This window comes from Protopterus annectens, chromosome 8.part0, assembly GCF_019279795.1.
Source record: "Protopterus annectens isolate FY-2018-M chromosome 8.part0, PAN1.0, whole genome shotgun sequence".
In the NCBI taxonomy this organism is placed as follows: Eukaryota; Metazoa; Chordata; order Ceratodontiformes; family Protopteridae; genus Protopterus; species Protopterus annectens.
The window spans coordinates 1289863629-1289890139 of NC_056741.1; the positions used below are offsets into that span (position 1 = coordinate 1289863629).

The 26511-nt window shown below is 43.7% G+C and overlaps 1 protein-coding gene across 6 annotated transcripts in view; it reads left to right on the forward strand.

Annotated features, from left to right (window-relative positions):
• ARHGEF1 (Rho guanine nucleotide exchange factor 1) overlaps positions 1-26511 on the forward strand; it is a 3019431-nt gene that overhangs the window by 1865571 nt on the left and 1127349 nt on the right. For all 6 annotated transcript variants that reach the window (XM_044080805.1, XM_044080809.1, XM_044080807.1 and 3 more), the window contains one exon: positions 17330-17417. In XM_044080805.1, coding sequence (XP_043936740.1) covers positions 17330-17417 — 88 coding nt within the window. The remainder of the gene's footprint in view (positions 1-17329; positions 17418-26511) is intronic.

Sequence of the window (26511 nt, forward strand, 5' to 3'; positions counted from 1 at the left end):
CAATCCAGAATTTCAGACCATTCCTCAAAGAAGGCCATTTAATGATAAGGACAGACAACACCACAGTCATGTGGTACATCAACAAACAGGGAGGCACTCATTCATACCCCCTATGCAGAATGACTCTGGACCTTTGGAATATGGCTCTGAGCTACAACATCCAGTTACAGGCAATATTTGTGCCAGGAAAAGAAAACACCCTAGCAGACATGTTAAGCAGAACCACCTCAGATGCTCACGAATGGATGTTACACCCGGACATCTTCAAGGCCATCACAAGGAAATGGGGAATGCCACAAATAGATCTATTCGCTTCCCCACTCAATCACCAGCTCAAAAAATTCTGCACAAGAACATGCCACCCACTTGCATGGAAGGTGGACTCTCTATCCTTCAGTTGGAAAGGCCTGACAGCATATGCATTTCCACCTCTTCCTTTGATACACAAGGTACTACTGAAAATCCAAGAGGAACGTCCAAGGATAATTCTGATAGCTCCGAATTGGCCAAGACAACACTGGTATCCTTTGCTGAGGAGCATGTTTCAGGGGAGAATGTGGTCAATCCCCCCTGATGCCTTTGATGTTAACTCAGAACAACTACAACATCATGCACCCAAACCTAAAAACCTTGCAACTGACTGCCTGGAACATCACATAACAGCAACTAACCCAGACTTATCCCAAAGGGTTAAAGACATTATCCTTGAAGCCCGCAGACCTTCAACAAGAAGGAACTATGCAGGAAAATGGAAAAGGTTTGTCATTTGGAGTACTGAAAGAGGTAAAGACGTGTCGAACATAGACATTGCTAACATCCTGGAGTACCTGGCAGAGCTTCTACATACGGGCCTGTCCTACTCCTCCATCAAGATACATGCATCAGCTATTTCTGCAGAATACAGCTTTGATCCACCTGTCTTTTCGCATCCTCTACTCAGGCAATTCCTCAGAGGGATCAAGAATGTAAAACCTCCTAGGAAACCACCACTACCAGCATAGGACTTGAACTTTGTGCTAGAAAAATTGACACTCCCTCCATTTGAACCAGCAGCAACAGCAGATCTTCAGCACCTATCATGGAAAACTGCTTTCCTACTGGCAATTACTTCAGCAAGGAGGGTCTCGGAACTACAGGCCTTAATGGCAGTACAACCCTTCCTAATCTTCCATCAAGACAGAGTGTCCATGAGAACTAATCCTTCATTTATGCCTAAGGTGGTATCCAGAGTGTCTTTAAACCAGGCAATCCACCTACCTACCTTCTTTCCCAATCCACAGAACAAGGGGGAAAGGCTGCTGCATACCTTGGATGTACATAGACAGTTACGCTACTACCTGGACAGAACCAAAAGTAACAGAAAAACTGACCAGCTTTTAGTAGCCTATGCAACAGGAAGGGAAGGAAAAGCAATTTCCAAACAGACAATCTCCAAATGGATAGGAAATTGCATAAGATTCTGTTACTCCTACCATGGAAAACCAGTCCCACAGAACATAAGACCTCATTCTACAAGGGCTACAGCCACTACCACAGCTTTCTTACGAGGAGTGGCAACCAAGGACATTATTGAGGCGGCTACTTGGACCTCCGTGCATACATTTGCCAAGCATTATAATTTACCTTTATACTCTAGATCCCGAGCAGGGTTTGCAACTGCTGTTTTGCAAGGGATCCTAACTACACCATAATTCCTCTTCCTCCTCCCCTAGTTTGGCTATGGTATTCTACCCATTTGTTATGACTGCAGATGCATCCTTGAAGGACATAGTACAGTTTTGTACCTACCATAAATGTAGATGTCCGAATAGGATAGCATCTGCAGTCAGGATTACCCACCCTCCTTCCCCTCTGTGGTACTCCTAGGGTATTTACCCTCTTAATAGCTAGCTGGGGGGGGGTCTCTTATGGTGTATTTGTTTGTATATATGTACATACATACTTATTTTTTGTGTTTGCCTTCTACTATTTTGGAAACATTGGCATTTATCCAAAATTTAGCTTTCCTAGAGGGCAACTGGCATCTGGGGCAAGAAACACTGAGGAAAATGGCGTTGGCTGATGCCTTTATACCCGCAGACCAGCAGAGATGACGTCGGGTGAAGTGCGACATCAGCCGAAGCCGGACCCAGACTTTGGAATCCGGCCGACCGAAGGGCTGCCTGACGACAGGACAACCCATTTGTTATGACTGCAGATGCTATCCTGTTCGGACATCTACATTTATGGTAGGTACAAAACTGTACTTTACGGGTTCCATCATTAGAAGGAATGCTTGGTTAAAGGAACAGAATCTGCCTGATCATGTTAAAGCAAAATTATTGGATGCTCCGTTACAGCATGATATTTTGTTTGGTGTTAAGGCAGAAGAGGTGTTGAAGAAAATGGAGGATAAAGCGAAATCAATGCAGACAGTTAAGGATTTCCTGCAGGTACAGCCACCCAGATTTAGCAGGAACTGGCCTGCAAAGAATTGGTCCTTTCCAGTGTCAGACAGGCCACAAAGAGGCAGATACAGATGCCCCAGAGGCAGATCTCAGCCCCAAGGCTCATACAGGCCTAAACAATGGGGTGCTTCTACCTCCAAAAGCGGAGAAGATAAATCACAACCATACAGGAAACAGTCCCAATGACTTTCCTCTGCCAGAACCAAGCACTTGTCTTTTGGCAGCCCCCTTAGGGGGGAAACTAGCACTTTTTTCACCAAATTGGCACATGACTACCCAGGAACAATGGGTCTTGAGCATAGTGTCTCAGGGCTACAGGTTCCACTATCACACCCTGCCAAGGGCAAAAGATATGCCAGACCTGCCACACAGTCAATGGGCAGAGGCACAAAAGCAAGTTTCATTCCTCATGGGCATGAGGGCCATTCAACAAGTACCACAACAAGAGCAGGGACAAGGATTTTACTCGAGACTTTTCTTGGTGCCCAGAAAGGACAAAGCCTGGAGACTAGTACTGGACCTGTCTGTACTAAACACATTTCTGGACGTTCCAAAATTCAAAATGTTGACTCTGCAGCAGCTGCTGCCCATGCTGGGCAAGAAAGCTTGGCTCGTAACTTTGGAATTAAAAGAGGCATACCTGCATGTCCCAGTCAGACAACCTTGCAGAAGATACCTCAGATTCATAGCTGGCTCAATGCACTACCAATTCTCTGCACTGCCCTTTGGCTTATCTACTGAGCCCAGGGTCTTTACAGAATGCCTGGCATCAGTAATTGCATTTTGCAGACAAAGAGGAATTCAAATATATCCTTATTTGTATGTCTGCCTTATTCAAGCAGAGAACAAAGACATTCTAATAAAGCATCTGGCGTTTGTAAAAAGATTACTAATTTGCCTAGGGTACACAGTAAACGAAAAGAAATCAAAACTACTACCCTCTCAAGAGATAATATTCCTGGGTGCAAGCTTAAATACAGCTGCCCAGATGGCTTATCTCACGCCAGACAAACAAAAGCAACTGACTACTTACTTCAAGAAATTGGCAACAAAAACCCACTTATCTGCAAGGAAAATCCTGCAAGCCTTGGGTTTCATGGCATCCTGCATTCTACTAATTCCATATTCCAGACTGCATATGAGGAAACTACAATGGTATCTAAAAAGTGTTTGGACTCAGCATTGCCACAGTCTGGAGACAGTAATTGCACTCATTCCCTGCCTGCAACAGGAATTTCGATGGTGGGCAGAAGCCTGTCACCACAAGGGTCTGCCATTCAGTTTCCCTACAGCCAGACAGACACTGACAACGGATGCATCAGATTATGCCTGGGTGGCCCATATGGCAGGAAAATGTATTCAGGGCACATGGCCTGCAAACCAGATGCCCACAAATTACCACATAGGTGGTAATCCATTAAGTACAGAAGAAGTAATTAGGGACCTAGGGACCCAAGTTGATAGCAATCTCTCATTTGACAACCACATGGCCAAAGTGGTTAGAAAAACATTTTATATAGCCCACCTAATCATGAAGGGATTCACATCTAGATCAGGGGAGGTCATCGTGCCTCTTTACTCATCTCTCATCGGGCCCATAATTGAGTACAATGCCCCTTTTGGGATGTACCTTACCAGACACCTGCAGCAACTGGAAAGACCCCAAAAGTACCTCACCAAGAGGATCAAAGGGCTCAAACAGATGCCATATGCTGCCCGGTTAAAGAAACTCCAGCTCTACTCAGTGGCATACCGCCTGCTCAGAGGCAATCTGTGCCTGACGTATAAAGCCATGTCCAACCCGGAATTAATGGACATGCTGCGCCTCAGAAAATCCAAATCCGATCGAGCTATGCGCTCGAGAGACTTGAACGTCAGCGGGTTCAGGCACCTAGGCAGTGAGACATTTCCCTGTGGTACATTTGACTCTGGGCACATGGCTGAAGTGACATTCAGCTGCAGAGAAATATGGCTGTTTGCAAATTCCCTGTGGGCAAAGAGAAGCATACACTGCCTTGCCCATAACTTCAGTAACCAAATGCACAGGGGGAAAACAATGTCCATGGTCCCCAAGGGAACATGAGACAGCAGGGTATATGCCAGGCATCAGCAGCAGGCTGGTCAGAGGGCATGTCAGTGGTAGTAAAAATGCAGTGCACAATGGGCAGTGCCTTTATAATTGGAGTGTGTGGACCACTGCACCCTTCACAGTGTCTGGGGAACATTAACTAAAACACATACTGGAACATAAATGTGAGTAAAGTATCCTGCAGGATTTCCTCCATGCTGTAGCACACTTCTACATATTGTAGTTACATAAGTATGTACTGTACACTGAGCACAACCCTCATTACTTCTTCTGCCACCATTTCTTTGGTTATTAAAGCTGTGAGCATGGCAGGGTGTGCTTCTCTTCACCCACAGGGGATTTGCAAACAGCCATATTTCTCTGCAGCTGAATGTCACTTCAGCCATGTGTCCCCAGTCAAATGTACAACAGGGAAATGTCTTGCTGCCTAGGCGCCTGAACCCAACCTCAGCACTGAAATAAATAGGACATGCTGGAGGGACAGATTCATAACCCAGAGGCTCCCTTCACTCTCGAATAAAATCCCAGTCCAGGTTAGGCAGAGTCCCTCATTGACTCTCTTCAATAAGAATCTTGATGAGTGGATGGGAGATTGTAGGTTTACCCCGGGTATCACTTCTGTGTCACTGTTAGACAGAGGCACAGTATACTAACCTCGAAAAAGTGCATAGCAAAATGAATTTAAAATGGGTGGCGAAAGCCAAACACACTCTGGCTAGGCTAAATGCTCTAGGGCATATAGCCTAGTATGAACCTATGAATCTTCACATCAATCAAAAAGAGATGCTAGCTGTTCAAAATGTCCTGACAGCTTTCAAGGACCTGCTTCATCCAGGACAGTTACTGATAAAGACAGACAACACTATGGTCATGTGGTATATAAAGAAGCAGGGAGGTACACACTCCTACCCCCTCTGCAGACAAGCAATGACCTTATGGGACACAGCATTGGCTTTTCAAGCTCACCTGCAAGCACAATTCCTGCCAGGAAAAACAAATACTCTGGCAGACGAACTAAGCAGAAACCTCGTGGATCCCCACGAATGGAAACTGGATCCACAAGTCTTCAGCATGATAATAAGGAAATGGGGATGCCCAGACATAGATCTATTTGCCTCCCCTCACAACTGCCAATTGCAGAGATTTTGCACAAGGATTTATCACAAGCAAGCATGGAAAGTGGACGCCCTATCCTTTAGCTGGAAAAATCTAACAGTATATGCCTTTCCTCCACTGCCTCTCCTTCCCAGGGTACTCCTAAAGGTCAGACAAGAGAAGCAAAAAATGATACTGATTACACCAGACTGGCCTCGCCAGCACTGGTACCCAATCCTAAATAGCTTATCTCAAGGTCCAGCATGGATATTGCCTCAAACTTCTCACTTGCTGACCCAACAAAACAATCAGATCCTGCACAGCCAACTCAGGACCTTAAATCTGGCAGCATGGCGGATAATGTAGCCATTCAGAACACTCTTCTTTCAAAAGCTGTTATGGATGTTAACTTGGAGGCCAGGTGGCCCAGCACCAGAAAATCTTATGCAGAAAAATGGAAGAGATTATGTGCTTGGAACCAGGAACAAGGCATTGACACGTGTGTACCAAATATCCCTCAGGTTTTCCAATACCTAACTGAGATGCTGAACAAAGGCCTTTCTTTCTCATCAATTAAGATTCATGCCTCTGACATTTCAGCCCATTACAATACGGAACCACCTATCTTTTCTCATCCTTTAATAAGACAGTACCTCAGAGGGGCCAAAAACATTAGGCCTCCAAGGAGAGCACCAATTCCGGCCTGGGACCTCACTTATGTTTTGGAAAAGCTCACACTACTTCCTTTTGAGCCAGCATCAACAGCAGATATAAAATTCTCATCCTGGAAAACAGCTCTGCTCCTAGCAATAACCTCTGCAGTGCGAGTCTCGGAGTTACAAGCACTCATGGCTGTGGAACCTTTCATCATTTTTCATCCAGACAGGGTTTCTCTGAGGACAAACCCTACATTTATGCCTAAGGTGGTGTCCAATGTGACCCTCAGCCAAACCATTCATTTACCTACCTTTTATCCAAATCCACAGAACAAGAGTGAGAAAATTCTGCATTATTTGGACATACACAGGCAGTTACGCTTCTACTTGGACAGAACTAAAGCTTTCAGAAAGACTGAGCGACTTTTAGTGTCATATGCTGCAGGATCACAAGGAAAGGCTATCTCAAAACAGACTATTTCTAAATGGATAGGCCATTGCATACGTTTTTGCGATTCTCAACATGGCAAATCAGTGCCTAAGGGCATTAGGCCTCATTCCACCAGAGCAGCAGCCACTTCAGCAGCCTTCCTCAGATTAGTACCAACCAAAGATATCTTAGAGGCTGCAACCTGGAGTTCAGTGCACACCTTCACAATGCACTACCATTTACCTCTTTACTCTAAATCCAGAGCAGGCTTTGCCACTGCAGTTCTGCAGGGCCTCATAGGCACTCCTAACTCTATTTAGCCCAGCCACCCATCCTCAGCTTTGGGATTCAACCCAAGAGTAATGACTGCAACAGCGAAACATGATGAACATAGTACAGTTGTGTACCTACCATAAATGTAGATGTTTGGGTGTATTCACTGTTGCATTCCAGGTGACCCACCCACCATCCCCCTTTTCTTTGCTGGGACTTATCTGTACTTCTCTATCCTATACAACCTATGTGGTGTATTTGCTTGTAGATGAATGAAATGTTTATTTTTGTGCATGCATAATTATTGTCATATTTTTCAGCCTACCAATTTGGGGGCACCTGAAGAAAATGGCGTCGGCTGCATCTTTTATACGCCTGGCGCACTAACGTCAGGGAAGAGGCGACAGCAACTGATGCCAGACCTGGACTTTGGAATTCTGGTCGACTGGGGGTAGCCTGCCAGCAGGATAACCCAACAGTAATGACTGCAACAGTGAATACACTCTAACATCTACATTTATGGTAGGTACACAACTGTACTTTGGGTATCTGCTTTGGAGGTCTTTGATGCTTTTGCAGGTTTTTATTTAGAGTCTCCGAGTATGATTTTGTGTATTTTGCCAGTGCTGTTCTAGTAGGTCTGTGTGCGGCTGGAGGTGCGGTGCAAGTGTTAACCTTCTCCTCTTGACTGTCTGTTCCAGTCTTGGGTGGAGACAGCTTAGCTTCCATTTTGGTTGTATAATTGCATCTCCCGCATATGTTAGTGTTTTGTGGTAGGAGAGGGTTGTCTGTGTACATGAGGCAGTTGTAACATTGCCTCAGGATACCCAGATTCACCAGCTGGACTGGAGAGTGCACCTGAAGTTGCCCTTTGGTCATGCCTGAATAGTAGGGTGAGCTGCTTAGTTGCTTAGTTGGGGTGAATAAAGAGCCTTGCCCTGCTGGACAATCAGTGTCAGGGTATATTAGTGTTTGCTATTATATCTGAGCAAGTACTGGGCTGTAAGATGCTTTTTGAGTGCTTAGCTTGAGAGTTAGACTAGTTTCAAGGGAAAAACTGAAGAGGAGACTTAGTGGAGCCGAGAATAATTTAACCGTAGCTAACCGGCACTGCTCGGTGTGCAAAACCGGGCAAATGCGTTTTTTATAGTAGGGAAATGGAAGAGATAGAAATTAGCCCAAAATGGCCAATAAATTACGAACTTCTGGGCTGGAACCCCTACTCCAGGAACAGATAGGTTGCTCAAAGCTCCCCTCTCTCACAGGTGAACAGAGAAACTTCCTTCTATCCAAGTAAGGTATGGGCAACTCAGAAACTAGTATCACAGCCCTGAATTCAGCACTAGCCTGAAAACTGGACTATACTAGCTTGGAAATGTGGGAAACAAGAAATGCCTTTGTTTTTTTTTTTTAAAGATAAGGCAAAAACAGTAAAAAAAATACACTTAAAACAGCTTTAAATTACTATAAATGATCAGAAAAGGCTATCACACTTTAGTGTGTAGCCTACAACAGTTAAATTATTTAAACAAAAAACTTTTTAAAAGTGCAGGCAGTCAAATAAGTACAATATGTGAAAAAAAACAAGCTTTTAAATCACAATAAACACTGAAAAATCTGTGTTTAGGCAGAAAACAGTTAAGTACAGCAAGAAAGTACCGAAACTGATACTTAATCACTCCAAAGTCTCTCTTCTAAGCTAGAAGACTTGTATCAGTTTAAGGCTTTCTAGAGCTACCCCAGTAGGTTAGTTACAGGAGAGATTTGAAACAAACACAGATGTGGTCTTTTAAACCAGAAAGTTGAAAGAGACGGACAAACTGTCTAAATGGTCAATAAACTACAGTTTCTGGGCCTAGAACCTCTCTTCTCATGGTAGACAGGCTACCCAGTGCTTACCACTCCCACTGATAAGCTAGAAGGCTTTCTTCCAACACAGAAAAGCTTGTGGGGCTCAGAAGTTTACCAGCAGTCCTGGATACAGCAACTCTGTGTCTGGACTATGCTAGTTACAGGAAAAGTGAGAAAGAAGTGCAAGTGTGGCTTTTAAACCAGAACATTGAAAGAGATGGAAATAAAACTGCCCAAATGGCCAATAGCTACAGTTTCTGGGCCTGGAACTACTCCTCTTGTGGTAGATAGGCTACCTAATGCTTACCACTCCCACTGATAAGCTAGAAGGATTCCCACCAACACAGAAAGGCTTGGGGGGCTCAGAAGCTTACAAAGAGTCCTGGATACAGCAAATCTGTACCTGGACTAGACTAGTTACAGGAAAGACTGGGAACAAGTAGAAATGTAGGCTTTTAAGCCAGTAAGTTGCGAGAGATGGAAAACTGCCCAAACTGCCAAATAAACTACAATTTCAAACTCACTCTTCCCGTGGAGGATAGGCTACCTAGCGCTTACCACTCCCACTGATAAGCTTAGAAGGCTTCCCTCCAACATAGAAAGGCTTGGGGGGCTCAGAAGCTTACTAACAATCCTGGATACAGCAACTCTGTAAACGGACTAGGCTAGTTATAGGAAAGGTGTGAAACAGGCACAAGTGCGGCTTTCAATCCAGAAAGTTGAAAGAGATGGAAAAAAACTGCTCAGTCAATAGCTACAATTTCTGGGCCAGGGACCATTCCTTTTGTGGTAGATAGGCTACCTAGTGCTTACCACTCCCACTGATAAGCTAGAAGGCTTCGCTCCAACACGGAAAGGCTTGGGGGGCTCAGAAGCTTACAGAGTCCTGGATACAGCAAATCTGTATGTGGACTAGACTAGTAACAGGAAAGGCAGGAAACAAGCACAAACACAGACTTTTAAATCAGAAGGTTGAAAGAGATGGAAAAGCTTCCCAAACTGCCAATAAGCTATAATTTCTGGGCCAGAAACCACTCCTCCTATGGTAGATAGATTACTTAGTGCTTACCACTCCCACTGATAAGCTAGAATTAACAACAAGGTTCCTTGGCTTACGCCACCCAAGAAAGTTATTTTCTTGTGCCCGTCAAGCAGAGCCACGGAAGTGATCCCCGGGGTGTATTTCCTATTTCCCATCCACTCATCACGATTTTTCTTGAAAAGTGCTAATGAGGAACTTTGCTTGACATAGATGGGTAGCTTGTTCCAGATATGGGAAGTCTCTGGGACAGGAATCTATCTCTCCAGTATGTCCTGTTTATTATGGTGACAAGGTTTAGGTCCGTAGAGGGTGTAGCTCGGAGGGATTGGGTTATCCCAGTCCCTCCAAGCTACACACTCTAGGAGACCTTGCTTGTGGCATCCCTTTACCTCCTGTGCTACTGGAGCAGTGTATTAACATACTTTTCTAGAGGTCTGAATTATGAATCCTGCTGGCATTCTGGTTGCTTTATAGCTATCTAACTTCAGTCAGCCAGATGCTGGTGTTCTTGCTGTGTTTGCTCATTGTACCAGCAGCTTGGAGAGGCTTTTGCATTGGTACAGTTTTATGTAAAGTGTTAAACATCTTTGACTGCATCTCATTTACATAGAGAATACTTAACACTTTACTTGGAATATTGTTCTGTTGTATTTTTACATTTCCATAACAAGCATCCAAAAATAACTTACTCAAATTTGTTACTCCTGGAATGTACGTAGTGTGCCTTCTGCATATAATGGTATTTCCATTAGGGGAAGTAATGAAAAACAAATTAAAACTGTTTTACAGAAACATTGTTTTAGATGCATTTTACATAGTGCTAACCACCTTTAGTAGAGTACTTTAAGCATATACTGCTCAAAGACCACCTGTTGTCTTTTAATTAGCTAGTATCCATTCATCTTACTGGAAACAGCACACGCTGGAAGAATGATGGAGAGACTTTCTCTGCATTTTGATGTGTGGCTTTATACACATTCTTTTGATGGAAGGCATCCTCAGAAATTTTAGGGAATGGTCCACAGTTCTACACAACTTTATGTTAAGCCTTTTAAGACATCCATTGTAGGGGCTTATTCAGTGTCACAAAAAACATAATCATATCAGGAATGTTTACTAAGCCAACATCCTGACTGCTGCTCTGTAGCTTAATTTCTTTTCTTACAGTTAGCAGTGTGGTACCTTAATTGCATTCTGTACTCTTGATGTTGCTTGTTTAGAAGTGGAAAAATACAAATCAGATTTGCAGTCCCATGCTTGTGGTCTGACAAGGAGACCTCAACTAGATATACCCGATTCTTTATAAGACATTGTAGTAAAAGCTAATTACGTTGAGGAAGACAAGTCTTTGGTGTACAGAGCAGCGGATTCAGTTACCCAGTATATGAATTGTAGGAGGGGTGCTGAACTCTGAGTGTGTTGTCCTTTGGGTAAAATGTTAAACTGAGGTTCCATCTTCTTGAGTTGATGATAGATCAGGTTGATATAAAAGATACCATGGTAGGGTAGGAGAAGATGTCCTTCAAGGATGGATCTGCAGTCATAACATATGGGTTGTCCTGCCTCAGGCAGCCCTTCGGTCGGCCGGATTCCAAAGTCTGGGTCTGGCCTCGGCTGATGCCGCACTTTCCCCGACGTCAGAGCGTCTGGGGTATAAAAGCATCAGCCGACGCCATCTTCCTCAGTCTTTCTTGCCGCGCGGTGCCCGAAGCAGAAGCAGTTCGCAAGTGCCGGTCGGCCAGCTCCTTTGATTCAGCTACCGAAGACTTCGAAAAAGCTAAGTACCCCGTTGGGGACTCTTTCTTGCCTCAGCCGATGTCAGATAAAGTAAATAATTGTTTAACTTGTGGGAAACAAATACCTCATAAGGATTTCCACTCTTACTGTCTCCCTTGCTTAGGCCCAGACCACGACGTCTCAGCCTGCTCTGCCTGTGCTTCCTTCAACCGACGAACGCTTAGGCGTCGGTCGGAGTTTGCAGAGGAATATTTTGGGGCTAACTTTGCGTATATAATGCCGTCGGAGACTCCGACTTCACATATAGTTAAAAAACGGAAGGACAAGGACCGACCCTCGCGGCCCGCGGTTTCGGCTGAAGCCTCGGTCAGGCCTACCACGAGTGTCTCGGTTTCGGCTGAAACCGAGTCCTCGGCCCTTCCTGTTACCGAATCCTTACAACCGACTACCTCGGCCTCGGAGGCTCAGGCCGAGTCGGTTATTGAACTACCTACGGAAACCGGTGTCCAGGACATGTCCGACACCATTCCTTTAGACAAGTCCACCCCTGCACGTGGTGCAGCCAGACCCCCTGCATCCATGTCCATTAAGGCCTTCTCCAGGGCTAAAGCTGCCAAACTTGCCAAAGCTTTGCCTCCCAAGTCTACCTCTCAGAGGCCTTCCACCAGCACTCAAATTCTCAGCCTAGCAGAGGACCTTATCTCCTTAATTAGAGGTTCTCAACCTCACCTGGACAGGGGCTCTCTTCCACCTCCAGACAAAAGGCCCAGGGTTGAGCCCTCTGACCCACACTCTTCAGATGAGTCTACGGATGAATCTGTGTTGTCAGAGCAAAAGCAGGAGGCTTATTCGGCCTATGAGGATTCTGATGCTGAAGAATCTATTCCTTCGGCCTCCCCTCCTGAAGAGTTTTCTTTTGGTGAGACACTACATTCTATGAGAGAGCATTTCCAATGGCAGGGCCAGGAATTTTCTGATTCCAGAAAAAGATTAAGGACCTTTTTACATTTACCCCAGCATAGGCCTTTGGCTATACCTCCTGTTTTGAATGTTATTGATGATGTGTACTCTGATGCTAGTACAGCCCCTGATTCTCTCCCTCTGGCTCCTGCCAAACCTGATAGGTACTACAGGGTTCCGGATTCTCATCTACACCTGTACAAGGCCCACACTGCAGACCCAGAAACCATTTCACAGGGCCCTAAAGGGGTTGCAGCTGCCACTGCTAAAAATCCTTTACCTTCTGAAAGGGAATCTAGAGCTTTAGAGCGTGGGGAAAGAAAGTTTATACTTCTGCAACTCTTTCTATGAGGGCATTAAATTGTCAATTCCATATGATTCAGTACCAAGAGTATTTGTTAGATGAATTGTATAAGAAACTTTCCTCCTCTGAGCCCCTTGACCGTAAATCTCTTCAGGATCTGGTACATAACTCACAGCAGGTTAGCAACCATTTTCTGCAATGTGGCTATGATGCACTGGAAGCTTCATGTAGGTCAGCAATGACAGGGGCAGTTATACGAAGGCATGCCTGATTGAAGGAACAAGCTCTACCGGACCATGTTAAAGCTAAGCTCCTGGATGCTCCAATGGAAAAACAAAAATTATTTGGTTCCACGGCCCAGGAGGTCTTAAAGAAGTTTGAAGAAAAGGCAAAATCAGTACAAACAGTCAAGGACTTTCTGCAGGTACAATCACCGAGATTCAGCAGAAATTGGCCTACTAAGAATTGGTCCTTTCCAGAATCAGACAGATCACAGAGAGGCAGGAACAGGCGTACCAGAGGTAGGGGCCAAGCCAGAGGCCACTACAGAGGCCGTCCAGTGGCAGCCACCCAACCAGAGAGGTAGTGCAGGAACAGCAACAGCAACTACTGCTCCAGGGCAAACACAATGACTTATTTTTGACCCCGCCAACCAGGGCTCAGTTAGAAGCACCATTGTGCGGAAAGCTTTCTTTATTTTCAAAAAATTGGCATTGCATTAAAAGGGACTCATGGACACTGCAAATAATAGACAAAGGATACAGGTTCCATTTCCACACATTGCCAAAAAGAAAAGGAATGCCAGACCTGCCACCAAATCAGAGGGCAGAGGCTTTGAAGCAAATCACCAAATTACTACAAATGAAAGCCATAGAGAAGGTTCCTCTCTCAGAGCAAGGCCAAGGTTTTTATTCAAGGCTATTCCTTGTTCCAAGGAAAGAAAATCAGTGGAGACCTATTCTCGATCGTCCGCACTGAACACTTACCTCATTGTGCCGAAATTCAAGATGCTGACCCTACAGCAGCTTCTTCCCATGCTGGGCAAGGAGTCTTGGCTGGTGACTCTAGATCTCAAGGAGGCATACCTGCATGTCCCCATTCGACAGAGTTGCAGAAGACACCTCCGATTTCTTGCAGGATCAGAGCATTATCAATTCTCAGCATTGCCCTTTGGCTTATCTACTGTGCCCAGAGTATTCACGAAATGCCTGGCATCAGTAATTGCATACTGCAGACTTCAGGGGTTTCAAATCTACCCATATCTGGACGACTGCCTGATACAGGCGGACAGCAAGACAAAATTGTTAAAGGACTTGGATTATGCCATCCAGCTACTACAGGCCTTGGGATACACAGTCAGCGTCCAAAAATCAAGACTTGTGCCATCCCAAAGGATAACCTTTTTAGGTGCAGACCTGGATACAACCACCCAAATGGCTTTTCTCACAGAAGAGAAACAGAAACAACTTCCAGAGTACTTCAAGAATCTGACAAGACAAACTCAGCTAACTGCAAGGAAAATCCTGCTGGCCCTGGGTTTCATGGCATCCTGCATAATTCTAATTCCACAAGCCAGGCTACATATGAGAAGATTGCAATGGTACCTAAGGAATGTATGGACTCAGCACAGTCACAGCTTAGAAACTCTGATTCCAATCATACCTTGCCTTCAGAAGGAATTCCTGTGGTGGGCTCTTGCCTGCCAGACCAACACAGGGCTGCCTTTCTTCAAACCAAAAACAAATCAAACCATCACCACGGACGCTTCACACCGAGGTTGGGGAGCACACATTGAGGACAAATGCATCCAAGGACTATGGTCTCAAGGACAGCTGCAAATGCACATAAACCAAAAGGAAATGCTGGCAGTGATAAATGCAATCGAGGCTTTCAAGCCTTTCCTTCAACAAGGCCACCTGCTAATAAGGACAGACAACACCACAGTTATGTGGTACATAAACAAGCAAGGAGGCATGCATTCCTACCCTCTATGCAGACTGACTATGAATCTATGGGATCTTTGTTTGAAGCTCAATATACAACTACAGGCCCAGTTCGTGCCAGGGAAGGACAATACTCTGGCAGACAGCTTAAGCAGAACTGCCATGGACGCACACGAATGGATGCTGCACCCAGACATTTTCTTACTCATAACGCAGACATGGGGAAGGCCCGAGATAGATCTGTTCACCTCATCCCACAATCATCAACTGAAAATTTTTTGCACAAGGACATACCATCCACAAGCATGGAAGGTGGACTCTCTCTCTCTCAGCTGGAAAGCTCGAAAAGTCTATGCTTTCCCACCAATCCCATTAATGACCAAGATTTTACTGAAGATCAGGGAAGAACAGCCAAAAGTGATTCTGATAGCTCCAGATTGGCCAAGGCAGCATTGGTACCCACTGTTGAAGAGCTTATCACAGACGAAATCATGGCCTCTCCCATTATGGCCTCTTCTTCTGACGCAGAACAATTACAAGATCCTGCATCCCAACCTAAAGACCTTACAGCTAACTGCCTGGAGAATACCATGACCCCTTCCCAGGACAGCTTATCCCAGAGGGTAAAGGACATTATTGTGGAAGCTCGCCGCCCTTCCACAAGGAAGGCATACTCAGCAAAATGGAAAAGATTTCTCAGTTGGAACACAACAAAAGGCCTTGATGTGACAGTGATGAACATGTCACATATACTGGAATACTTAGCAGAATTGTTCCACAATGGCCTGTCTTATTCTTCCATTAAAATACATGCCTCAACAATTTCAGCAGAATACAATATAAACCCTCCTATCTTTTCGCATCCTCTCTTAAGACAATTTCTCAGAGGAATCAAAAACATCAATCCTCCAAGGAGGCCACCTTTACTTACTTGAGACCTTAACTTTGTGCTGGAAAAACTAACACTCCCGCCATTTGAACCAGCAGCATCGGCATATCCACAGTTTCTATCCTGGAAAACTGCATTTCTTTTGGCCATAACTTCAGCAAGAAGAGTATCTGAGTTACAAGCTTTAATGGCAGTGCAGCCATTTCTTATTTTTCATCAGGACAGAGTTTTATTAAGAACCAACCCAACCTTTATGCCAAAGGTGGTATCTAGAGTATCCTTGAACCAAGCAATTCATTTGCCTACATTCTTCCCAAATCCACAAAATAAAGGGGAGAAGCTTCTACACACTCTGGATATCCACAGACAATTACGCTACTATTTGAACAGAACTAAAAGTTACAGAAAGACTGACCAACTGTTTGTAGCATATGCTGCTGGGACACAAGGAAAAGCAATTTCCAAACAGACAATCTCAAAATGGATAGGGAATTGCATTCGCTTTTGCTACTCCTTTCATGGAAAGACTGTTCCTGTGAATATTAGGCCTCATTCCACAAGAGCCACAGCCACCACCACAGCCTTCCTAAGAGGGGTGGCTACCAAGGACATTTTAGAAGCTGCTACATGGAGCTCCGTGCATACCTTTGCCAAGCATTACAATTTACCCTTATACTCCAGATCCAGAGCAGGTTTTGCTACAGCAGTCCTGCAGGGTCTCTTAACTACACCATCATTTTCTTAGTACCTCCACCCCCAGATTGGCTATGGTATTCTACCCATATGTTATGACTGCAGATGCATCCTTGAAGGACATAGTACAGTTTTGTACCTACCATAAATGTAAATGTCCGTTAGGTATGCATCTGCAGTCAGGTTTACCCTCCCTCCTTCCCCTCTGTGGTATTCCTAGGGTGCTTACCCCTCTATTAGCTAGCTGGGGGATCTATTATGGTGTATTTGTTTGTATTATATATATATGTATGTATTTTTGAAAAATGTTTGGAATTTATTGCATTTCTACAAATTTAGCCTTCCTAGAGGGCACCTGGCATCTGGGACAAGAAACACTGAGGAAGATGGCGTCGGCTGATGCTTTTATACCCCAGATGCTCTGACGTCGGGGAAAGTGCGACATCAGCCGAGGCCAGACCCAGACTTTGGAATCCGGTCGACCGAAGGGCTGCCTGAGGCAGGACAACCCATATGTTATGACTGCAGATGCATACCTATCGGACATCTACATTTATGGTAGGTACAAAACTGTACTTTCCCTGATGTCCTGCCTAAAGTTCACTTAGTAGTGTAAATACCAACTCATGTGTCCCCCACCCAAAAAAATAGGCTATTAGCCTAGTGGGACTAACCTGGTCAACAGACAATCAATAATCAAGTAAATGTCATGAAAAACAACAAGATGAGACTGTAAACCCTTAAATGTTATAGATTTTGACATATTTGTTCGGGATGCAAGTTATATGTTATGGAACTGTTAATTGCAATGACTGATATTTATTTGTGAAGTACAATATGTTTTGCAAATGGCTAAACTTTTACATTACTTTAAAGCTAAGTTCCTTTGGTCTGCTTTAACCTTTATTTTTTTTTTTCAGATTCCAGGAATACCTAAAACTCGAGAGGAACCTGTGAGATCTAAAAATCGAATTTTCTTTAATCCCTGGAATGCAGCTAATCAGACCAGTATGTTTCCTTTCTCTCTTAAATTATACATGCAGTGCATCAGTCTTGAAAGCCTGTCAAGCTTATAATTAACGTCTACAGGAGATGGATAGTTTTTGATCTTTCATAGCTTGAGTCATCCTTAATTTAAAAAAAATGATATTAATAGAATTGTTTTTGTCATTAGCTGTGTAGAATGTGTCAGGTTTTTTTTCCCCACATTTAATAAAACCTGTGTATGAAATGGATAGTATGCTATTGTTCAAGGCTTGAGTCATCCTTTTTTTAAACCAGCATTCTTGATGCAATTATTTTTTTCATTAGCTTTCTTAATTTATGCAGAATTTAAATGGAATACAACATTTTCCCCATTTATTGAAATCCTACTTGTGATAGTGTCATGACCATCCATCAGCCTGACAGCTTGAAGTTTAAGATCTGACTGTCTGCATTATTTGGAGGACTTCAAAAAATGAATGAATGAATGAATGGTGATGGCACATTCAGATTTTAGTTGGAAGGATTGAAAATGATGCACTTATTGAGTGGATATCCTTTCATCTTCCTGATTTGTAGAAGAACTACTGTAGGTGCAGGTCAGAATTTGAAGTGTGACATTTATTACTAAGAAAAGGAGCATCTGGCGTAATGAACACTGGTGACCTGCAAAATAAATACGTATATTGTAATAAAATTCTAAATCCGATGTCTACTCCGTCTGGTTTAACCTGTGGGACTTAGGATCCAACACCAGCCAATTCTAAAGCCTTTAGACTGTCTTGGCTCTACCTTCTTTACGTACAACTCCCCACTGTTCCATCAGCCCCTCAGATCTAGTTTGCCACCATTTGTGGTCTGCAGCTTGGTCCTTGACTTCACTTGGTGATTTGAATTTTGTCAAAAGCCTTGTGTAGGATTGGTGAGTTTCTTTTCCCTTACCTTGTAGGATAGTGGTTAATCTTTTCTTGTTAGTTTAGGTAGTGTTTGAGGTAGTTTGTCAGGTTAGGTCATGCGGAGCCTTTTTCTTATGTACTCTTTCCTGCCCCTTTCTGGTTTTCTGTTTTTTTACTGCTGTGTGGGTGTGTATTGTTTGTGGTAGGATGGACAAGGGGTTTAAAATGTGCATCTTCTGAGAGTACAAATTACCCTCCCAGGATGCACACCTTAAATGTGTTTGTTGTCTTAGTCTGGAGCATTTTGACTCCGGTTGCTCTATTTTCGAGAGTTTTGGCTATCTTGCTCTTCTTACTGAGCACAAATCCAAGCTCATGTTAAAGGGGCTTTTGACCTCCACCTCTTTTTCTTCCATTTCCAAGGCTTCTCCCCTGGATCACAAGCTGGGTCCGAGAAGTCTCGTCCATGAGATTCCAGGCATTCCGAGAAAGATCACAAGAGGTCTTCATCGGCCACCACCTCTGGGACAACTCTATTGAGTTCTCGTGGTCCGAAGATCTCTGGTCTTTCAGCCACCCTAGTACTTCTTCTTTTTCTTCTTCTGGCTGTTCCCATTGGGGGTCGCCACAGCAGGTCATCTGTTTCCATTTCTTCTTGTCCTCTGCATCTTGCATGTCCTCTCTCACCACATCCATATACCTGATCTTAGGCCTTCCTCTTTTCCTCTTACCTGGCAGCTTCCTCCTTAGCATCCTTTTCCCAGTATACCCAGCATCTCTCCTCAGCAGATGTCCAAACCAATGCAATCTCGCCTCTCTGGCTTTGTCTCCAAACCGTCCAACCTGGGCTGACCCTCTAATATACTTATTCCTAATCCTGTCGACCCTCGTCACACCCACTGCAAATCTCAACATCTTTAACTCTGCCACATCCAGCTCTGACTCCTGCCTTTTTGTCAGTGCCACTGTCTCCAACCCATACAACATAGCTGGTCTCACTAACCTCTTGTAGACCTTCCCTTTCACTTTTACTGGTATTCGTCTGTCACAAGTCACTCCTGACACTCCTTCACCCACTCCACCCTGCCTTCACTCTCTTCTTCACCTCTCTTTCACACTTGCCATTACTCTGAACTGTTGATCCCAAGTATTTAAACTCATCCACCTTTGTAAACTCTACTCCCTGCACCCTCACCATTCCTCTATCCTCCCTGTCATTCACACACATATGTTCTGTCTTAGTCCTGCTGTCCTTCATTCCTCTTCTCTCTAGAGTATATTTCTACCTATCCAGGTTCTCCCCAACCTGTTCCCTACTCTCACTACAGATCACAGTGTCATCTGCAAACATCAAAGTCCACGGGGACTCCTGTCTGATCTCGTCTGTCATCCTGTCCATCACCATTGCAAATAAGAAAGGGCTCAGAGCTGATCCTTGATCTAATCTCACCTCCACCTTAAACGCATCCGTCACTCCCACCGCAGACTTCACCGCTGTTGCACTGCCCTCGTACATATCCTGTACCACTCTTACATACTTTTCTGCCACTCTCGACTTTTTCCTACAATACCACAACTCCTCTCTAGGCACCCTGGCATATGCTTTCTCTAAGTCCACAAAGACACAATACAATGCACCTCCTTCTGTCCTCCTCTGTACTTCATCAACACTCACAGAGCAAACATCGCATCTGTAGTGCTCTTTCCTGGCACATTTATTCCCAGGTACATTGTCACCAGTTTTAGCTCAGTTATTTGGGAGCCAGTCGTCTTTGGCGCTGAAATCAACACAAAAGACATCTACGGCTCTGAGCATTCTGAGCTGTTTTCTGGTCAAAGGGGCACCTTCTGGGTGGGTAGCTTCACCCTTTTTTCTCCTCATACTCCTCCTCCTTGCTGGAGCCCTGCTCATCTCCACTCTGGCTCATAGCTTCCCCATCTCAGATCCAGCATGCAGGGTCCTCTTCACCTCACCTTCAATGCCGACCTTGGTGGGGCCTTATCTGTCCAGTTGTCAAGCTTGGTGGCAGCATAAAACAGTCTACTCTGGAGCAGCTGATGCTGTCCTTTTGGCAGACAGAGATGTAACTAGGCCATATGTCCTCTGGTCCAATTCAGACTCCGTGACCCTCGGCTCCATCTTTTGGATTTTTTCTTTGGATCCGAGGACTTCAGGGCCAGTCGGGTTTCCACCCTCTGGATCGGATCCGACAGCCTGATGGTCTTCAGCACTGTCCTGTTCCTTGGTAGCCTTGACCCTGACCTGTTTAAGGCTATTTGTACCTTGGAGCTGTGGTGTCGAGGCTGGAGTGTTTTGGTTGGTATTTACAGTTCCTGTTTTGGGATTGTCACTCCTTTTTGGAGGTTCAGCTTTAGACAGCTTGGCTGCAATCTCAACATAGGATCTAGGCGCTGCCTGTCAGGTTTGAGGGTGTCTTTGGTACCCTCTAACCTCGGATCTGTGATGCACACTTCAGGCTCGACCTTTGACATTGTGGAGTGGATGATGTTGCTCTAGAGAGAAGAGTTTGATGCCACTGCTTCTGATAAGACTCATTTCTAACACTGTTGATGAAAGGAATAGAGAGGCAGATTCCAGTACTGCATTGAGATGCTATGCCTAGATGAGGTTTTGAAACTTTGCATACTAGTTCAATGCATCCTTTATCAGTGCTCCTTTTGATGGGTCCTTTTTGTTTGGACACAAAGGTAAGGACACACAGACGTGGAGCAAACAGTAGGGGAAAGACACTCTGGCATCATTTCGTGTTTCCATTCCCCAGCAGTTCTCCTCTAAGAATCAGCAAGGGGGTAAGCAACTCTTCAGGAATTCACAATTTTATTCCTAAGACGTTTCTTAAGAAGGCTCTTCCTGGGGCTTGGGGGATCATAACTGACACCGCCCAAGGGGCAGAGGTGGTCCGTACATTCAGTGCTTCTATGTTTTTTTTTCTGGCATGCTCTTTCAGTGATTCTGAAAGGATGCCCGAGTGCTGGTCTCTGGAGGCAGTCAGTAGTAGTCTAGCTCTCCACCTCAAAGCTTAGGAGGCCATCAACAGAAACAGCAGGGTGTCGAAAGTTATATCCAGAGGTTATACCATTTCCTTTATAGAAGTTCCAAAGTGTCTCCCAAATGTTCCACCCAATCAGAGACTTTACACAGTGGCAGAAAAATCCAAAAACTGCTCACAAGTTGAGTCATTCTAGAGGTCCCAACAGACTGGGTAGGATCCAGGGTCTATTCCAGAATCTTTTTAGTACAAAAGAAAAAAAAAACAAAGGACCTCAGGCAGTCTTGGATCTATGCAGGCTAAACCAGTTCATCAAAGTGATCATGTTCCAGATGGTCATGGTGCAGTCCATATTACCTCTTCTGAGGAAGGACAGTTGGATGTGCTCAGTAGACCTCAGGAACACCTACCATCACATTAAGATTGGCATTCTTGAAGGTTCCTTTGTTTACAGCTGGGAGAGATGGTCACTACTGGTTAAAGGCCCTGCCATTTGTTCTCACCACATCCCTCTGGGTGCTCGCCAAGCACATGGCAGTGGTCACAGCCTGGCTCTGGCTGTAGGGATTTCAGGTCTTCCCATAACTGGGCAATTGGCTCCTTATTACCCCCACATAGGCGTCATTAATCTCGACCAGTGATTCCTTGCTCAAGTTATGCAACAATTTTCTTATCACAGTCAGCTACACCAAATTGAGCCTTCAGCCTGTGCAAGCTTTAGAGTTCATATGATGCCATCTGGATATGGTCTGTCAAATTCCCAGGCTGCCAAACTCCAGAGTTTTCAGTCTCTGAACTCAGGCCATGGCAGTGCTTGTAATTCTGAAACCTGCAGCTCCTGTACCTATAAGTCTTCTGGGCCATATGGCAACATCGCTAGGACTGGTCCCTTTAGCCAGTTATGATATGAGGACCCTGCAGTAGACTGTGACTATTCAGTGATCCCTTCTAATGCATCAGTTGGATTTTCTTATATGGCTGATGAGAGTATATCATGAGCAGATTTAGTGGTGGTTGTAGTCTCCAGTGGTAGTACAAGGTTTGTAATTGTCCTTTGGCCACAGTCAGTGTGGATGCCTCCCTGCTGGGGTGAGGTAGTGCATTTCAAATGGAGGACAGTTCAAGGGTCTTGGTCTTCCACAGAGGCTCATAATTCACATCAACGTTCTGGAGATGAGAGCAGTCCTCCTAGCATTGCAGGCTTTTCAGGATGGCCTGCACAGGCTTGTGATTATGGAAACTCAACAGGTCCATTGTTTGGAAACTCAACAGACAGAGATCCAGTCACTCCCTAGGATCTCCCCTTTGTTCTTCAGGCTTTAACTGTCCCTCCTTTTGAACCTTCAGTCTTAGAAAACTTTGCTTTTAGTAGTGATTACCTCTGCCAAAAGAGCTTCACTATTGCAAGCAATTGATTCTTCCCCTCCTTACTTTATAAGGATAGGCTTTATCTTCGTACAAACCCTTCCTTTTTAACCAAGGTAGCTTCTGAGATTAACCTTAACAGCTCCTTCCTGTTTTTTTTTTCTTCCCCTAATTTCTCCCAACAAATGCAAGTACCTTTTGCATTGTTTGAATGCGCGTAGGCAACTGAGATTTTATCTTGACTGTACCAAGTCTTTCAGGAAATCTTACCAGTTGTTTGTCTCCTCCTCAAAAATCCAGAGTGGGCTATTCTGTGTCTCAAGTAACTTATTTGATTGTCAGATTTTATTTTGTTAGCCTATTCTTTAAAAGGCAAGACTGTCCTACATAAGCTTAACGGTCATTCAGCTAGGGTTTGTAGTTATGTTCACAGCTTTTCTTTGTAGAATACCTGTGGATGGTACTAGTGCTGCTGCTACTTGACTGGGCCACCACACCTTTGTGTAGCATTATAACCTGCACATTCAGTCCAGGGCTTCTTTTGGTTCTATTGTGTTGCAAAATATCCTTCCTTAGTTCCTTCAGAGGAATTGTCATGTCTGGGGACTCTGCCCCACAGGATGAATCCAGACAGAGCAGACATAATTGGATATGAAGGTTATGTACTCACCATAATGATAGATGTGTGTTGTCTTTCCCTCTGTGATGACCAGACATCAGAGGGTTTTTCATTCTACTCACCTAGAGTCTCGTATTTCCTCTGGATGTTTTCCTTGTATTTGTGGAAGAGGTGGGAACTTGTTGGATATGTTGTAGATCCTGACTCATGGGGCAAACTCATAGGTTCATTGGTTCATAGTTTAGAACTAGGCTAACTGCCCTTGTGGGCCATTTTAAGCCTAGCCAATTAACCCATGTGAGAATCAAACCATGCACCTTGTGTCTGTAAGGCAAATATCTTAACAATTTTGCCAACCTCTCTCTGGTAAAAGAGTGGCCCATTCCCATTCCGGGCGTCGAACCCGGGCCACCTGGATGAAAACCAGGAATCCATACCTACTACACCATATGGGACATCCCATACTCAACATCTCAGCTCGAATCCGAGTCAGATCTGTAGCCACATAGGCTGAACTAGATGGAGACAAACAACACAGATCTAGTGTTATGGTGAGTACATAACTTTTCTTTTCCATTTTCTTGCTGATTGTAACTTGCTAAGTACAGTGCAACATTTGATAGTGCATCAGCTAATACAGCACAGAGGATGGAGGTATGTAACTTTTTTACTGCTTTGTCAGTAACAAACTGCTGTGCATTATCTTGTAAAAGTTTTAGTCAACAGATGAGCTTGACAGGAAGAAAGAGGATTAAGTACTAACAAAGCTGTCATGAAGTGCACAGGCTCTCTTCTTAACTAGTTAAGTATGTAAAAACTGTTGGTCAAAATGAAAAGCAAATGCTTCAGCCAGTGAACTGCCAAAGTGAGACTATACAAGTAGGCATTATATGCTTGATGGAAACTGCTGGAAATACACAACTAGGTTCATTGCCACTGCAGGATAGGTATGTACTATTCAAGATGAGTTATTTTTCAAGTACGTTCTGCTAATTGATTTTGTAGAGCTTCTGCACATATTTCCAAGAGGCAGCTTTTTAGCAAATAGGTAAGAAATCTGTTAGTGGATGAGGTAAGTAAGGGGGCATGTGTGTTGCTTTACATCAGGACTATGATTGCAAAATGCAGTCACAAGTAGGACCAAGACTGAAAGCTATAAATGAGAATTTGGTAATGGTTGGGTGGGGATATGCTTGTGTCAGTGTGTTACAGTGATTGTTTTATCCATAAAATGAAAAATATATATATACAAAATACGTACTCATAGTTTAAGCAGGTGTGTGGTTTCATCCCACATCATCACACAACAAGTAGAAAGTAGGATTGACATAAATATATTCATTAACCAGTTGTAACTTAAACTGTGAAAAGCCACACATTTAAAGTCATTCAGTACAAACACATCATGTAAAAGAACATGCAATGGTCATAAACACCATAGAGCTGACACTGAATAAGTAAGAGTAAATTTAGTAGATGTAAACACTGTATATGATACGCAGAGTATTTTTAAGCAGCCTACTTGGGATGAAAGTACTCCACATTTATTTTAATAATGTATATTGTACCTGTATTTTGTGGATAGGGGTTACAGTTTTCATTTTGTAGTCCTAATTTTTGGAAGTTTCATAATTTACTGGACTTATTTTTGTTCTAAATGTTTGTACATTATTTATCCAGTTTGATCTAGGGTAGTGTCAGAGATGTGCTTTAGAGTTCATTTGGATACAGAGAAAGTGGTAACCACTTCTGATTTGGCATACAGGATGGACAATAGTATGTATAGTCCTACGTGGTACCAGCTTTGTAGGTTCATAGGTAAGTACTAGGCTGCCTGCCCTTATGGGCCATTTTAAGCCTAGTCAGTTTCCTTTTTTGTGCTCGAAATAACCAAACCCATTTAGTTATAGTTTGGCCTTACTCGTTCCTTGGCCGATAGTTATATATTACCCCTAATAAGAATAACCAGGGTCATACCCTAGATAATTTGAGGGGACCCATACATGGGATAAAATATTTAGGCTCTGGCTCTGTCCATTAGTAGTACAGGGGGCAGTCTTAGGTCAAATTTTCTTGTGGTGAAGATCTGTTGGTTATGGTGAAGGTTGATGTCACCTGAATCATTATTGTAAGTAAATAAAATTAGAATTTTGGCTGCGGTTTTCCCATGATGCTTAAACAAATGATCTGTTTCTTGTGAAGACAATCCAAGCTGGTGAAGGAAAAGAGGGAGAAATTTTTCCTAGTTCTATTTTTACGAGGCATGCTCACTAAAGAATTTTTTTTTACTTCGTTTTTGTCCTGCAGCTGTGAAAATTCCTAGCCCTTTTTCAGAAGACATGTTTGCTAAGCATTTTTTTTTTCTGTTGGTTTTATTATGAGCCCTGCTGCTATGAAAGCCCCCCACCCCCAAAAAAAAAAAAATACAGTAGTCATACCTCTCAACATAGAAACATCAAACATCTGGACAAAGGCCCAGGAAATTAGGTACATCTGGGCAAAAATCTGGAAGTTGATTAATATAAAATGTGCATACATAGTCATGTAACCCCACCCACTCCAACGAATTCTGGGATACCAACATAAAGATTGAAGTCACAGATTAAAAATAAGTAATGGCAGACATTTGAATTTCAGACATCATATCCCCCAGAAAATGCATAATAATGCAAAACTTGTTATTCTAGCAACTATCTCAGTTCACAGGAACAATATTTAAAATCTGTCCCTAATTATTTCTGGGTCTTTGTCTGACTCCTGCCATTATTTTTGGCTTTGTCCAGATTTCTTGCTCTGAGAGATTGAGAGCTGTGACTGGAATTTAAGTGCAGTAACTGTATTTATGCAAACTTGCAAATTCAGCATGTGGTGTTTTACGGGTGGTAGCAATGAATGAACTGAAAACCTGTAAACTTTATTACAAACCATATCCAGTCAATAAAACACACAAAACGGACAGATTCCTACTGAACAAACATTAACTTTTAAGAAGTCGCACAGCATGACTTATTATGAACTGCAAAATGAATACAGGGACTCCCAGAGAAGTGCCTCTGTGTCACCAAATGTGGCCAGTAAACAAGTCAGTGTGTATTTATTTAGCAAGAAATAGATGCATACTTGTGGGAATGTTGCCTGGCATAGTTTATCACAATTTAGGACGTTTAAAATACTACTGATATCAGTAAAATGCAAATTATTTTGGCACAGTCGATGCATATTGCCAG